Source organism: Periplaneta americana, chromosome 3 (genome assembly GCF_040183065.1).
Source record: "Periplaneta americana isolate PAMFEO1 chromosome 3, P.americana_PAMFEO1_priV1, whole genome shotgun sequence".
NCBI lineage: Eukaryota > Metazoa > Arthropoda > Insecta > Blattodea > Blattidae > Periplaneta > Periplaneta americana.
Window position 1 is genome coordinate 27,864,016 of NC_091119.1, and position 18,612 is coordinate 27,882,627.

General features: G+C 35.0%; 1 protein-coding gene across 1 annotated transcript in view; it reads right to left on the reverse strand.

Annotated features, from left to right (window-relative positions):
• The window catches only part of LOC138697009 (uncharacterized), a 104,034-nt gene that overhangs the window by 42,854 nt on the left and 42,568 nt on the right, over window positions 1-18,612 (reverse strand). Inside the window, exon 9 of the mRNA XM_069822600.1 lies at window positions 2,599-2,753. Coding sequence (XP_069678701.1) covers window positions 2,599-2,753 — 155 coding nt within the window. The remainder of the gene's footprint in view (window positions 1-2,598; window positions 2,754-18,612) is intronic.

The following is an 18,612-nucleotide window of genomic DNA, read 5'->3' on the forward strand; positions in this document are numbered from 1 at the left end:
TTACATGCATAATAATTATAAAAAAATATCTTCAAATTGCTAATGTGAGGAACGGTGTTGTTTCCTCGTCTCACAAATTTCTTTCAAGTTGGGGGAGATGCAATAAAGTTGAATTCTCATATCTGATGTGGCATCCAGGCGATGACGGAATTTTGATTTTGTTGCTGCACATCGTGAAAATTCTATTTCGCACAGATATGTTGTTGAAAATAGGACTTTCGCCACTGCATATTTAGAAATTTCCGAATATTCCTGAAGTAGGCTTCACCAGAATTCGGTGACAGAAAGTTTGCTAAATCTCTATTTCGTCACATTTTCGTTTATTTTTATTCAACAGTTTATAAAGTAGCAGCTCTGGGGTGCGATACATGACAAGGTAATCGACTGGTTTCTGAAATTGTAGAACTGTCATTTTTATTGTCTTTTATTAGCCACCGATTCATTGAGACGACACTGTATAATATGAAAATTAAGATTATTCGTAATATTTAATTAATATTATTATGCTCGGAATCAAAGACATCATGGTTATTAACCCTTAAATTGACAAAACTTCATTTCTCACACTAGTTTATTAAACCCGAAAAGACAAAGTATATGATTATGACTCGTGACCAGAATATTGTACGAAATGGAAATATAAAAATTGGAGATTTATCCTTCGAAGAGGTGGAAAAATTCAAATATCTTGGAGCAACAGTAACAAATATAAATGACACTCGGGAGGAAATTAAACGCAGAATAAATATGGGAAATGCGTGTTATTATTCGGTTGAGAAGCTCTTTTCACAGCAGCTCGAAGGCCAGCTCACGCAATGGTGAGATCTGGTCATCTACCCTTGCAGATATACTTTCACAAATACAGTAGCGTAGAGTACTGTACAATCGCGTAGAGAAAAAAACGGTAATATTATAATACAGTAGAGCATCGATTACCCGAATACCGATCAACCGAAACATAGATTAACCGAAAGCGTTCCAGCAGTCAGCAAATTCAAATTTGCGCGCGCGCCATGTAGAAATTTCGCGAGATTTAGCGGCAAAAAAGTCTCAGCTCAGAAAAAAAAAAGTGGACGTCTTTTCCTAAACTGTACGCCTACTTTAATGACCATTTTGAACTAAGCTAGTCAGTTTTGTGTTATTTGTAAGATGTGTGATATAAAATATATACTGTGTGTACAGTTTTGTGTTTAATATCAGTGTTACTTTGTTTCATACTGTTCCTATGATACCGGCACAATTTGTTTTCGTAAATGATCGGTTATCCGAAAAATCAGTTATCCGAACACCTGTCCCCAATTGTTTCGGATAATTGATGCTCTACTGCAGCCGTGGCGAAAATGCGACTCACGAGCACATTGTGGCTTGCAATGATAGCTGTGCATTTCCTTTGCTTCCTACCTTCTCCAACTCCAACCCTCTCACTCACTCGAGTCAAACTCCGTTCCATTTGTATTTGTCTCTGACCTGCGAGTGGTGTATCGTCGCAATGTCTCTCTCGAAACCATGTACCTCTATAAAAACGAAAGTTTCAAGTAGGATGGGAGGACGCATTTTTTGCTGCCAATATGATGAGAATATTAAATGTATGATTTGCTCACAAGTATTACGAGGAAAACGGTTGTATAACATAAAACGGCATTATAAGTTACTACATGTTACTGATGAAACATTAAAAGGTTATGTGTTATTATTATTGTTATTATTATTGTTATTATCATTATCATCATCATCATCATCATCATCTCTGTACGTCGCTCCTTTTTCAGCAGACGTACGAATAATGCGGTTAGATCTTCAATTTATACTCACAGATTTACAATATGATGTTAAATGAAAGCTAGATGTAAGGACTTGACAAATGTTGAACTTTTAAAATCTTTGCCAAAAAATAAATATCCGAACCTTCGTTCTTTCGTTTGCTCTTTTGAAGCCACGTTCAGTACAACTTACGTTTGTGAAAAATTATTTTCAACAATGAAAATAGTAAAAACCAAATTTAGATCACGACTAACAGACAAATACCTTCGTGATCAACTACGACTGGCAGTAAGCGACATAATTCCTGATTTTTGAAACTCTGTGGCAGAGACATTCTGAAGACAATTAATTTTAGGTTGTGATAATGTGTCCTATGTTTTCTTGTTCATTTCTTTCTTCGTTACACGTACTAAACATTAGTTTGTAGCCTTGTACTGTACAAAATTTTATTTACGTGCTTGACGTAAGGGAAATTGAAAAACCGTTGTTGCTTCACTTCCCCTTCGAGTGTCCGCCTCCCTCCATAGGTGCTATGCACGTTGCAGGTTACACAGTGGCTCGGCGCACGATCGCATTTTCGCCACGGCTGCTCTACTGTATTATTTATTTCAAAAAATATATTATCAACCGCGGATCCCCTGGTAAGTGTTGACGGATCCCAGGGATCCGCGGAGCACACTTTGGGAACCACTGCTCTAGCTAAAACATCAGTGAATGTACAATACAGATGTCTGTAAACAAATTCACAGACCAAGCATCCCTATCCTGTTACAACTACTTTATCCGAAACATAATGATTACATATTGAGAAAATAACACAAAAAAATTATAACTTACAGCTGGGATGACGAATGTTGCAGTGTGCGTTGTGTAAAACTAATCTTTCTTGTAAACTCTGTTCCTGCTAGTATCAGTTCGCAAGCGGTTGTGTATTTCACCCAAGCATGGACTTCCTCTATATATATTTCATGTGTTGGTACGTTGCGGTGATGTCATCGCAATACACTACCGCCACCTCTTGCCGTCGCTAGCAATTACCATCACGCGATCTGAACATCTAGTCCGATTCTGATGCAAGTACAGTGAAAATTCATTGTTTGAATCCCTCATCCATTTTTGGCGTCGCTTTCGATATACGTCCGATGATCGAGTCATTCGGTTTGTTGATCTTCGGACTTTGACTAAGTCATGAGCTCCGTGTCTTCACACCTTACTCACAGGTCGACAGGAATCACCTGAGCATGAGATAAGATAAATGCTCTGCACATTTCTATTGAAGTCACTCGTATTTCTGGAACTTTTGCCATTTTGAGCATATCAATTATATTCTTTAATGTCTTATGTGGAGATTAGTTGTTACAAATTTTTATTGGAATTTATTGACGTGACAAGTAGACACAATGGGGCGACTTTATTGACTGAAGATAAAGCAGAGTTACAGGAATCTTACTGAAAAAAATTGAACGTAGCCTAATTATCAAAATCTATTGACGTAAGAATTGGACAGAATCAGTGCCGTAACTTTTTATAGGGGAGAATCGGCTAATTCCGCAATATTAAGAAGTAAATCTATCATACTTTTATCAAAATGTTTATTGAAAAATATTATCAAGGTATTAGTATTAGTATTTATTTATTTAACCTGGTAGAGATAAGGCCGTCAGGCCTTCTCTGCCCTTCTACCAGGGGATTACAACTCTAATATGAACAATAAAATTACAATTAATATTACAATTACAATTACAATAAAAATTAAAGTACGACAAGATTACCTGGTTAATGAAAGCTAGACATTTTATCATACAAGTTAAGAACAAAGAATATTTTTGTATTCACTGAATTGCAAATTAAACCTAGAATAACAAAAATCTATAGTGATGAAGTTACCGGATATTGAAATATTTTGTGATAGATTAAGAGAACTATTTATAAGAAACCATGTCTGAACGAGTCTCAATTACTGACCAACTGCCTAGTAAGTTTGCGTTTGAATTCAATTTTATTTCGACAGTCCCTGATGCTAGCAGGTAACGAATTCCAGAGTCTTGGCAGGGCTATTGTGAAAGAGGATGAGTATGAGGAGGTGCGATGGAACGGTATTGTTAGTATTGTTTCATGGCGAGAGCGTGTGTTCAGATTGTGGTGGGAAGAAAGGTAAGTGAAGCGAGACGACAGGTACGAAGGAATAGAAGAGTTCAAGATTTCGAAGAGAAAGAGAAGTGAATGTAAATTTCTTTTCTTATCTAGTTTAAGCCAACCTATTGTTTCCAGGGATAGGATAATATGATCATATTTACGAACATTGCTTACAAAACGTACACACAAATTATGAGCACGTTGAAGTTTCGTTTTGTTGTCGCTGGAAAGGTCAGTCAGTAAAATGTCAGCATAGCCAAAATAGGGAAATACAAGCGTCTGCACAAGGGACTTTTTTTAAGCAAGAGGGAAGATGAACATTTATCCTTTTTAGCACATGGATAATAGAAAATACTTTTCTGCAGGTTTCTGTGATTTGCAAGTCCCAGTACGTAGACATGGACGAAAACTTTCATTCCCAAATGAGATAGAGAGACCTATTAAAATGCAAATATATTTAGTTGCACATACATTACAGTTGAAAAGGAACAACTCGGGTAATTCTGCAACAGTGCGGATAAATCCGCAATAGGAATTGGCTAATTCCGCAGTATTATATAATTATGAAGTACATTATGAAATTAACGTAAAAGGAAGAATTTATATGTAACAATGCTCACTTTCTTCACAGCTGTGTAGCAAAACACGAAAAACAGCCAACTTTCGATGTTTCACTGTATTGCCGACAGAGGTGTCTACCAATATCCTTGATTTTTTTCTATAGCACTGCAGAGGACATGCCTCCTGTTGACAGCCTCTCAAAACTTACGTTCACGCTATTGTAAAGCCGAAGTAAAATCATATATGCACTACTGCGGAATTACCCGTACTGCGGAATTAGCCGAATTTCCCCTAGCTGGGCCCCCAACAAAAATATCTGGGCCCCTTTTCTTACTGCCATTTTTTTTTTCATATTTCATAATTTTATTTTTGCATCTAATTTGAATAAAATAATTTAGCAGAGCAAAATACTCCATTTTTAAACAAAATTAAGTGACCAGAACTGAAAAAAAAAGTTTAAACGATATAACTTCTATTTTACTAAGGCTATAATTACACAATAGTAGGCCTACCTAAGATAAATTTAATGTGAAGCTTAGTTTAAGTAGCGATTTTTTCTTCTGACCTTTCGAGAAGCAAATTACTCAATCGAATCATCTAGAATTCTAGATCAATACTTTGGACCTTTTCACATTCAATACTTAATACACTGAGAGCACTAAGTCTTTCGTGAGTCATCGTACTGGAACATTGTATTTCCATCTCATGTTTCTTCGAAATCAAATTGTACTTTATTTTAAATTTATCATTGTATCTTATTCTCTCCGCAATCATATTGTATTTTTAATTTAACCTCTGCTTTGTATTCTGGATCTTAGTGGTCAGCCGTAGATGTCGGCCAGATGTCCCAAATTGTGGAATTTGTGTGCAATAGCTTGTGCTTGACTGTTTGATCGAAATACTGAGTCTATTTTAGTCAATTTCGAAACAGATTTTTCAAGTTCTCTTTTCCTTTTGCGTTTTTATGCGTCACTTAAATGTTCAATAATTACTTTTAAAAGGTTTCATTGCCACAAAACACGAGAAAAATGATTAATTAAATCTAGTAACAAGCAGACGTATTGCTATACAAAACTTCTTTATTTCAATGTGCGTTTACTGTTTATATGCTGCAACTACGGCTGGCAACCTGATGACATGAAAATGCACCACGACAAACAATGTCTACATCCATAAAAGTCACTGTCATATTTTCAACGTTGGCGTCACTGCAGTATGGTTGTGGGCGAGTCTACTGAGGCAATCGATGGGGGTGTATGGTGCGAAGTACTACCAGTTCGATCATTGTATGCGCATCCTCGGGTCCAGTGATGGCGGTCATTATCACAGATTTCCAATGCCAGAGAGTAAAAAGAGTGGCTATGCGTTATGGAAAATATGTAATGTGGACCTTGAACTGTAATTCGAGCTCATTTCCAAATATGCGGCAGTAACACCACTGAACGTTTTCGGGCCCTCCTGGCCTCGGACCCCCCTGCAACGCTGGGTCTGCAGGGGTGTAAGTTACGCCACTGGACAGAATTATAATAGTTTAGTGACACGATAAAGTATAATTACCGAAAACTACCGACATCGAAATTGAGAAAGATTATGGGAAATGATGTGCTTAATGGGAATAATTATACAAATCTATTGTTGACATAACAATTGGTCATAATTATTATAGGAATTTCTTGACTGACGATTAAGCATAGTTATCGAAATCTATTGACGTAACAGACACAACTGTTGTTTTTTAGTCACCTGTCCGAAGATGTATGTATATGTAAGTATAGCGTGTCCCGCTTAGAGGGATCGAGAAATAAGTGCTAATTTAAAGTATAAATAATGGTTTTATAACAAATTTTTGTACAGCTTGATGTAAAAACTCTCCGAGTTTCGGAGAATGGTCAGTGCAACTCGATGTGTGCGTCTCGAGCTACCCTCAAGACATTCAGAAGGTACTCAACCTTCTGCCAAGTGTTCCATAACATTTGTGGAGTGATTAGCGCAACTGCATATATATTACGTTGTCTCAGTTTTTCCAAAGTGTCAACTGGACCACGTTGGTACACAACACTTGTCACAAAGCCCCAGAGGAAGGTCAATGGGCGTCAAGTCGGTTGACATAGGTGGCCAGGCAAGGGTTCTCCTCTTCCGATCAATCTATTGGGAAAGTTTGCATTCAAGAAGCCACGCACTGCTCCATAGTAATGGGGTGGAGCCCCATGTTGCTGAAAAACCGATTCGGGGGGAGTTGATTGACAACAAAAGTTCTGCAACATGTCCAGATACACATTCCCTGTGACTGTTGCCTCGATGAAGAAGAATGGTCCAATGACGGAATGTTCTACTGAATGGCGCCAGGCTTGTTTCCACGATAAACGTTAGGTGCGCATGCGCATGAACATGCAACTGTTTTCAAACCATTGGTGCATAAACTTGGACAATTTCTGCGTCTTGTCAGATGTAAATCACAACGATATCTTCTTCTGATTTTAAATGGTGAGCATTTATTTCTCGATCCCTCTAAGCGGGACACAATGTATTTATTCACACTGCAAATGGGTAAATACCCGGTGGCAGTGGTAACTGATTACACTCAATATTGACAATTAATAATAAATTACAATAGTTTGGGACCTCATAAGTGACAGAATAAGGCATCACTCTTGATACAATAAACCAAGAGATGTTGTAGTACGGTGGCACTTACTTTCTCCTTCCATTGCTTATATCGCTATCTAGTAACTTAACATATTACACTATTCAGACATCCGATGTATACACAAACAATTTTTCTTCCTCTAACAAATATCAAGTGATATGTAATAATAATAATAATAATGATAATAATAATGGCTTTATTTAACCTGGCAGAGTTAAGGCCGTAAGGCCTTCTCTTACACTCAACCAGGATTAAAACTTGCTTACACAGTTGAACATAAAACTTGATCGGAATTAAGTAATTACATAGTCATACATAATGAGATCAAAAGAGGTAGTTACATAAAATTTACCTCATAAAATAAAAATAATCATAGTGAAATACATATTAATTTGTTAGAATCAAATACGAATCACATAAAAACAGAAGCCGATAATTCAATAAAAAAAAGAAAAATGTACACAGTAAAAATAAAAATAAACACATTAGTATACATATTAGTATTAGATTACAATTAAGTAGGATTTACATAATCAAACCAGAAACCGACAATTGAATAAAATGTACACAAAAAATAGATTAATAATAAAAACAACATAGTGGGATACATATTGGCATTAAGTGATAAATAAACACGATTTAGATAATAAAAATAAGAAACAAAAAAAAATAATAAAATTAAAATAAATACAGTGGAACACATTTGCAACACGTTAGATCTGGCAACTCATCATAAGATATTTTTCTAATTTACATTTAAAGGAAATTAAAGTTCGGCAGCCCTTGACTTCAGGCGGCAGAGAATTCCAGTGACGAGAAGTAGCAACAGTGAAAGATGAAGAATAAAGAGATGATGTGTGCAGTGGTATTTCTAGCGTGTTATCATATTGTGACCGAGTATTTAAGTTATGATACCGAGAAAGACTGTGGAATCGGACAGATAAGTAAGAAGGAGTAGAGGTGTGCAAAATTCGGTATAAGAGAGAAAGGGAATGTAACTTTCTCCTCTCATTTAACCTGAGCCACAATAATTTATCGAAAGAAGGCGAAATGTGGTCGTAGTAGCGGACATTACAAATGGAACGAACACACGCATTATGAACACGTACTGCCTGATAACAGATGTACAATCTTAGAAAAAAGTGCTGTCGCACAGATACTGTATAAGTCCCAGAAAGGAGGCAGTGGGCATGATGAGACATACAACGAAACAAAACTAATTTTATTACCTGAAATAATCCTCTTGTGAACCAGGTCGCTCATCCTCTGATCATGCACACTGCCTCCTTTCTGAGACTTGTAAAGTATGTGTGCTACAAAACTTTTTTATAAGACTGTACATACCAGCCAAAATCCCAATCAGAGATATTAGATACTAGTATAGGAGTTTAATGACTGAATTATTAGGCATAACGATAGAAATCTATTGACGTAGAAATTGGGAACAGTTTTGGGTATTTAATGTTGAAGATTAGGCATAGTGAACTGAAATAATTTGGGGTAAAAATTAGTCAAAATTATGAAAATGTAGCGCCTGACTTAGGCATAATTACTGAAATGCATTGACATGGCAAATTGGATGTAATTTATGGAAATTTATTGAAGTGATAATTATAAAATGACAGGAATAGCAGAATGTGCAATGAGTTCAGGCAATAAACTAACAAAGGTTTAAGAATTTCAGGCTATCTCATGGATGCAAACTTTAAAGATTAATACATGTATTATATTTGACCTCATAGTGGTAACATATTTATTTTTTATAGGTTGCATCCCTGAGGTAACCTGAAGTTTTCAAACCTTTGATCGTTGTTGCCTTATATACATACATACACATAGGGTGGGAGGTGTATACGTGCATATATTTTTAGAGATAATAATAATATAATAATAATAATAATAATAATAATAATAATAATAATAATAATAATAATCGTGGTAGTATACTGAACCACATTATGTAAAAAATTTCTCGGTCTTCGAAGTTACTTTTTTAGACATGAAAAACACCATGTTTTTAGGTTAGTTAATACTTCCAGGCGATTTTCTTTACGAACGCCTCACTATGGTCCGTCCCAGGGATCTGTGGAGTAGAAAGACAAAACAAGACCTCTGCGCAAGTGGTATGTGGGAGGGCTAGGGCCAATGACTGCTCTGGGGGGAGGCATTGCTTGAACGAAGCGAGCAATCGCTTGCAGGATCATTTCTATCTGAACTCTAGTCTACCTTCTACCACGAGTATATTACCCTTTTAGCGGCCTCTGGCTGATGCTGCCCGCAATACACTCCGGCACAGATAGACTGTGCCCAGATATGCGTGACGTTATTCTACAGATTCCTGGGACGAACCATAGTTACGCGGAGGTCTAAGCTTGTAGGGGTTATCTACTGTCCATGAAGATCATTGGGATGTAACAGTTATCAAATTAATGATTTATCATGTATCCAAACATAATCACCTTTTACATTAGCACATGGGATTACATTCTTGATTTGTTTTGTACTGTAATACATTCGAATTTCACTCGGGGAGAGGACGGTATTTTTTTAAACTTTCTTCATATTTGATGTAAAATATTAATTTTTTTTATGTAGATTTGAAAAAGAAATGTACCCAATGTAGGATTTTATTAACACCGATATATCTAAGGCATTCTTAAAGATAAATTCAAACAGTTTTTTATATTTCACTTGTAAAGCATACTCTACAAGCCGTCTATAACACAATTTTGATATTAGTCCCTACATTTGTAAAATAAACAATTAAAATTTAATAACACTTTTTTGATTTCCCTTTCTGCAAACAGACAGACATATTTTTAAAATGAAATCAATTAGCAAATTCTGTTACAGAGAAAAGTTTCCTAATAGTCTAGAGAATGTGTGTTCTAAATTGCATGCATATATCTTTGATAGTTCAGAAATTATATCCATTTTTGTTTGGCATTGTAGCAAAAAAACGAAGTTACCGGAAACAACAATCAAAGGAAGATTGTGATTTAAAAATCCAGAGCGCAGGAAGTTTAAAAATGGTGTCTCAACATCCGATAAGGACACAAATACCCACAAAATGTTATGCAGTGTATTCCACACATCAGAGAGTATTTTAAAGAATGTTTTTTTTTAATTTACTAAATTTTTTACCAAAAAAATCCTTCTCTCCCCTTAACTGTTTATGCTGAAGTATAATAATGATATGACATGTGTATAGTCTAACTAACAGGCGTTTCATAGTAATACCATTCATAAACATCATACCATAAAATACGTGACACATTTATGAGAAAACTATAAGGGCAAGGGAAAAAGTAAATAGGGCGTTAATTTACTTGCATTTTTCTTAAACAAGTGTCAAAATATTTGCACGTATATCCCTCCCACTCTGTATATTGTGTATATATGTTTACCCCTTATGAATGGAGTCCCAATTTATGGACTCGTATCTCGAGCAGAAACAGACAAAAGAAAACAAATTTTGAGTACAAAGATGAGAATTCTAAGAGTAGTACTAGGCATGCGCAATCAGGGCATCAAGCGGATATTTAAGATCTAACGCTACACACAAAATAAAATGACACTATTAATACTTATACTATAAATACCTATTTTGTGACCCTACGAAATAAACAAAACTTAATTTAAAAAAAATGTAACAGTTAAAAACGATCCACGGAAATAATTTACTGTAGTATAAATTTATACTGTATTAAGCAGCTGTGCTTATTATATAATTGCTAGGTTGCAATAACATTGCTATTTATGGAAATTTGTATTACAAATAATGTAAATATTTAATAGCCATGACATCAGTATTATGTAATAGTGGCAAAGAAAAAGAAGACAATTTTCTTTTGAAACACTTAAAATGTTTACAGTCGCCCGTTGTAATATGTAAACTCATAAAGCAGGTAGTCAGTGTAAATAATTTTGTTTTATTGCGATCCATTTTACTATTGCCACTTCCATAATATATTTATGTATTTATTTATAGATGTGTACATACATAGACTGTGTTCATTTACATCGTTCACATTTAAAACAAGTTATTAATTGCTGTACTTAATTAATTATATTATGTAAGTGATTAAAGTGTCTCACATTAGTTCACATCAAAGTAAACCTAGCTGTTCCCTGAACAAACACATAATTATTAGCAAATTTAAATGAATTTTTCTCTTTTGTTTGGCTCATAACACAAAAACTAAAGACCACTGATAATAATTAAACACGTGAAGTAATAAAAAGAACTTGTCTTATGAGTTTATTTTGTTTCTGCAGCTGATTTAACACAATAGCATGGACCACGGACCTATATGCCCTTCCCCATAAATACCCCTTTTTCCTAACAAACAACTTAATGCCTAGTTCAGAGTCAATAAAATTACGAAATACATGTGCAACGTCACTCATATAGTCGCAATGCGAAAGGACAGGGAACCTTTCAATTTGCAGATTCAGAATTCACGGCGTCTCTCCTGGCGATCTTCACTTGCCTTGTCATCGAACAACAGACGACAGAGTCTTCTCGACTCCTCCTGCACTGCGAAATGACACACTTCATTTCAATGTGCAGATTTACACCAGCCATCTCCTCCTCGTCCCGTCCCGTGATTCCTTTGATCACATTTCCGTCCCCCTCGCGTATGTGGTACCTAAGAGGTTACGTCCATTTTCGGTTTTCCCCTTCAAAATTTTCTAGAGCTCCTTCATTGGAGAAGCGTAACCCGGAGTGAGACTAGTGGCCAACAGGCTTGGAGCTCACATATTTAGTTTCTTGCAGCCCCGGACCCTTTGCAAGGACGCGTTTTGCGTACCTTTTAAATTTGTCCTCCCAATTCTCCTCTCTTTTTCGATTTTTCCAAGACACTACTTCCTTGAAGATGGCTGCAGAGATAGCAGTTGAAAGCTTGGAACATTCCCAAATTTTAACTCGGCTGATATCCCGCGAAAACATATTAGCGAACCAACGCCGAGAAAGCCTCAAATCATACAATATATTCCCCATTCACTCCATACTCGTTTCCAAATTCTGTCACAAATTGATGCTTCTTATATCCCTTTTTCTTCGGCATGATGTACTACAGCTGCACTATCTATGCAGATAAGTAGAGTACTGACGGGTAGCTAAATGTGTGTCGTGGTGAATAAATAATTGTTTATTTTATAGTATTCCTCCTTACATAGTCTGTTGTGTACATACGCCGCTCTTGCTCCAGCATTCAGTCAATTTGCATACACAGTGTTACCCTCAATCGGTCCCCAAGATGCTATGTCTGATTATGATAATATACCCAGAATTTGTTTCATGATAATCAATTCAATGCGAAGTTATTTCATAAAATTTGCCATTCAGTGAAATATTCCGATATATCTGGGTTAAAAGGCCAAAATCCAAATTTCGGGCTTTGAGAAATATTAGGCGTCCAAACCTAAGTTTGGTCAAAATAAAATCCCAATGGAAGTTTTCGCACTTTGCTCCCAACATAGATAAGAAAGTCATGCGTTCGAAGGTTAGATTTACATTGGCTTTCACAGTAAATGGAATAAAGATAGCGAAGATGACATTTACTGATACATGTTTTGTATTATGTAACAATTCTTTCGTTTATTATGCTGCGAGTGATAGTGACGTTTATAGTTCATTTTTCGAACTGTTATTCAAAAGACATAAGCTACCCTACTTAAATGAAATTACATAATATTTATCCAAATAAGTAATACGTTTTCATTGTCTGGATTGCACGCAAAACGCGTTCTTTATAATCCTACAAGTAAGATATTTGACTCTAATGATTTTCTATTTCAGAAAATCGTCGTAAAGAAGTAGTGCACACATTATGTAAAATTTATTGATGCTGGAATTTCTCAGATAAGTCTACTATAAAATAATATATACAATGTTAAATTCGTCAATCATATGACACGCGTGAGAGCTGTGATCCTGTGTCGTGGAACTATGAGGATCCGAGTACGCGCAAGAAGCGGTATAAGTAGCAACGATTTTCAAGTTATTATATTTCGTAAACGAGGGGAAAGCGAAACGAACGACTATCACCATGTTTCTTAACGAGCGAAAATTAGCTTAAATATGCATTTTCATTAAATTCAATCATCATAATCTGGGTCCCTTGTGAGCATATTGGGAATTCAGTCAATGGCTTTCCCAAAACAAGCTATGAAATGTTTCCTATAAAATAATTATTATCTCGAAAAGTAAGCAAAAACGAACAAATTTCCATTAAACATTTTTATTTTAAATAAATATCTGAAGGAATAACCCCCTGGTATTAATGACAATAGTTACTGTTCATTCTGTATATGAAGAAAATCCATTCAGTAGCGCCTACAGTTCTGACAGAACCAGAATCCATTCTCAGATTATTTACATTGGAAATCCGTTCTTTTTTTATTGATTATTTTACGACGCTTTATCGACCGCTGTGATTATTATTTAGCGCCTGAGTGAGATGAAGGTGATAATGTAGGCGAAATGATTCCAGGCTCCAGGTTCGAAATTACCCAGCATTAGCTCTTGATATTCTTTAGGTTATTCACGTTAGTATTTATTATTATTTTTGCATTGATTTTCTTTAAATGTATTAAGTTTGAATAGTGATATTGTTGCATTTTGAATATAATTATTTAAGTAGTTTAATATAATAAAATATTGATATGTGGTGTCAGTGATATAATTTATTTATCTTAGGTTATGATATATACATATATATATATATATTAAATTTATTAAATTTATTTTTGTATTTATTTTTAGAATTATTTTAGTTTTTATAGGTTTTTATTTTATTATTAATGATATAATTTATTTTATGCTCGACCATGCCGAAATGTAGTAATTATACACCTGGTAGCATGTCATTAAAGTACACCTACTCATTAAAGATCAGGTCTTTCAGCCAATGACGACTCAGGTTACAACTGTTCAGCCAATGACAGGTCAGTTTTCTACCGTTATAAAACCGCAAGTATCGATTATTCTCGGATATGCAATCGAAAGAGAATTAACGAAATGTCACGGAGGCTGGAAATCCAATACTGTAGCAAGCCGTTACGTAATTGATTTGTATATAACGCGAGAGACCTTGACTCCATGTTGTAAACAGCTGGTGACCTTGTGTTGCGTTTTCCGTCCCGTGTCAATGACACGTCGCTCTCGCTGGATTGAATCTACGGTAGAGCTCAAGTTTCTCCTCCCACGTTGCATTATTTATAAGTATAACCATAGGTAGGAAGTTTGTACCAAAAAGCTCCATCTACACATTCTACATGGTTCAATTTTCTATGCGCGTACGCATGCAATCTGGGAGGAATATTGAAATAATCAAGTTTAAAACGACCGTTCAATTAACATGCATGAAGATTTTGTGTCTACATGGTGCGCAGTTTTGAACGTCATCTTCACTGTTTATACAGGGACATCATTTTATTTTTACTAACATTTTTAATATTAACCTAGCTATACCTTTGGATTAAGGATTGAGAACCGGAAATACCGTTTTCTACCCCCTTCCACGACTGGAGTTCGATGATGCTGACGTAAAATACAGGGACATCATTTTATTTTTACTTCAAATTTGATTGTATCTGAGTTTTTTAATGTACTTCACTCCTACCCCTTCTACTAATGAAGTTCAACCCGTCCTCCACACAGATCCAAGACCGCATATATAGTCATAGTAGCCTTACGGTCATAGTAAACAGTACGTTCCAAAAATATGTTCGCGTTTTCCAGTGACGAAAGAGCTTTCAATATTGAATCATTCTCGCACAGGTACTGTCGTCCGTTTGCCTACGTCGCATCCCGGTTTCCACCACTCGCATCTATTCCATCTCTGTAAAGGCTAGTGGATGGGCTGTCTTAGCTCTTTTCCGAGAACATTAATTTCTGTCAGGAATTGAACGTCTACGTAATATTATACCCATACAACTGTTTAAAATAACTCAAATAAAAGGGCCTCGTTATTTAATTAACTGTCACGTGATTTCCCCCCTTTCTACGATCCCGCGACATAACCACTTGGACAGTAGATAGCATTTCTGAGTAATTTTATCTTTTCGGATCGGGCAGAAGTGAAGATTGAATTTACAGTACGTAAGGTGCTCTTTTATAGAGTAGGTACAGCATTATTTCAACATGAGTTACTGATACTAAGTACGAACCTGGTTTGTTTGTGTATCATCGTACTCCAGTCGTGGAAGGGGGTAGAAAACGTGTTTCCGGTTGATCCAAAGGTATAGCCAGGTTAATATTAAAAATGTTAGTAAAAATAAAATGATGTCCCTGTACAAACAAATCACTCTACTAGGTATAGGAGGGAGGAAAAGTATATCATCCATTTACGTAAACTATGAAATATCGCAATTTCGAGTTTGATAATTTTCATTAGGTTTTTGTTTAATCAAAATACAGTACAGTATTAACAATAAGTGTTTTTACTCCCGAACTGAGTTATCCATGCGAACGTATTCATTATGCAGTGTATATTATACTGTCTACAGCACATTAGCGTACAATATAGAGAATGAAGTTAAATTGAAAAATAATCATAATACGGATGTTGAAACACATTTTTGAAAATGGTGGCCGTTCATTTCGATACAGGCTTCAGTTCTTTTGTGCATATTATCGCACTATAGACTATTGCATCTAATTCCAATTACCAGTTTCGTCCATCGTACTAGTAACTCATGTTGAAATAATTCTGTACCTACTGTATAAAAGAATATTTTACGTATTGTAAATTCAGTCTTCACTTCTACCCGACCTGCACAGATAAAATTACTCAGACATGCTATCTACTGTACGTCCAAGTGGTTATGTCGCAGGATCGTAGAAAGAAGGGAAATCACGTGACAGTTAATTACTTAACAAGGCCCATTTATTTAAGTTATTTTAAACAGTTGTATAATATTACGTAGACGTCCAATTCCTAACAGAAATTAATGTTTTCAGAAAAGAGCTAAGACAGCCCAGCCCACAGTGGGACGAGCAGAAGCAGGTGGGGGAAATCGGGATGCGACATAGGCAAACGGACGACAGTATCTGTGCGAAAATACGATTCAATATTGAAAACTCTTTCGTCACTGGAAAACGTGAACGTATTTCTGGAACGTACTATACTCATTAACTCAGTACTGCTTACTGTATGCGGCCTTGGATCTGTGTGGAGGAGAGTTGCAACTTCATTAGCAGACGGGGTGGGAATGAAGTACATTCAAAAACTCAGGTACAATAAAAACTGAAGTAAAAATAAAATGATGTCCCTGTATATATATATATACATACACACAATAATAAATGACTATCAATATATGGATAAATGAATGAAAAAAAAAATATATATGTATATATTTTTATTTACTAGAGCTTCCTGAAATTAGAGGCTGCCATTAGACAAAGCATACAAAATAATACAAGAACAAATAGATGATGAAAGATAACAGAGTAAGAAAAAAGTTAAGCAAGTACACAAACAAACAAACAATGGCAGTTTACAGAATAAAAAAAAGTTACAAGTAAAGAAGTAATGAAAGCTAATAAGAGAAAGAAAAATGATAATGGTGCGTCAGTTTTTTCAGTACACTGAATTAGAGTCCATATAGCTAAGTGGTTTCGTAAAGTTTGACTGACTCTCTAATTATGAGGGGGGCCAGTTCATTCAAAAACGATTTGTGCAGTCCTAGGGTCTTACACAATTGAGAAGAGAAGTTAGGTATCGTTTCTCTTGCTCCAAACATCAATCCCGTAACACTGATATCGTGAAGTTGGTATTTATCTTTATGATATGGGATGGTTGATATGTATAAATAAAATAAATAAGTAAAGAAAGAAAGAAGTGAGTGAAGTTATGAAGAAATGAATTAATGAATGAAGGAATATATAAACAAATAAATTATATATATATATATATATATATATATATATATATATATATATATATATATATACTAGCCGTATCCGTGCGCTCCGCTGCACCCGTTAGAAATAAATATAAAGTAATTACGTAATTAAAATAGAACATTTGATCCAGTGAACATTCGTGTTTGATAGAAGGATAAATCGTTTAATATGTTACTTAATTTAAATTGCATCCAAATAATTAAAATGCGATCATTTTTGTCCAGAGACGACTCATTTGGTGCAATGACAATTCCTTTAACATGTTTCTTAATTGTTATTACATGCAACCATAGTTTAATGAACATTGACATCATTTAGTTTTAATGTGTATACTTTATTTTACTTGTTATATGTGTCCATTTAATTATGGTAATAACTTCTTTTTAACCCTTGTTTTCTACGTATTCAGTAAATGGCGCTTGGCCCACTATGGTTCCGAACCCTTCAAATAACTTAAATTATATTATATAATATTACATGTTATATTATATTATATCATATTATATCAGAAGTTACGGTAATAACATTATAGCATTAGCTATGTCCATCTAGAGAAACTACACTTTCCAATGGTGAAATAATAATTAATTATACAAATCTGTTAATTTAGCTTCCGATATTACTTCATACAAACACAGAAACATTCTCTGTAGGCTATCTTTCACAGCTTTCGATTGTTGCTGTCCAAGGTCCCTTTTAGACGAAGTCATTTGTTTTTTAATTTATTACACGGCCTTGGATGGCAGTTATTTTAATTTTAAAACTCATTTATCTCATTAAATATCAGCCCTATCAAAATTTTTCAAAGAATAAAACTTATCGCAAATTATTTTTAAAGAAACTTTTGTTATGTAACACTTTTCACAAAAATCAATAATAAGCGAGATATTTCGATTTATTTAATTTAGGCCCCGTTATAACCCCCCTTTTAATAATGTATTTTGAATGCCATATAGCCTAAAATCTAAGTTACAACGAACTTAATTTATATTCCAATTTTCATCGAAATCCGTTCAGCCATTATCGCGTGAAAAGGTAACAAACATACACACAGGCATACAAACAAAAATAAAAAAAAAAGCGATTTTCGGTTTCAGGGTGGTTAATTATATATGTTAGGACAAATTATTTTTGGAAAATCTAAAATTACCAGAAAAATTTCGTCTACAGATTTATTATTAGTATATATATATATATATATATATATATATATGTATATATATATATTTTTTTCAGGATTCTACAGCTACTGCCATCTTCCTGTGCCAATCCTCCAAAGCCTTCTGTCTTGTGCGTCTTCAGTCCTCAACCCCCTCTTGTGCATGACCTCCATTACTTCGTTGCCCCAAGTTCTTTTTGGTCTACCTCTTCCTCTTCTTCCTTGAGGTTTCCACTTGTAAATTTGTTTAGCCATCTATCTTCACCCATTCTCATCAGATGACCAAACCACTTCAAACTCTTATTTTCTAGTCTATTTAACACTGTCTCTTCAGCATCCATTCTATGCCTAATTTCTTCATTTTTAATGTGGTCCAAGCGGGAGTCTCTAGCACTTCGTCTCAAATAATCCATTTCTACGGCCAAAATT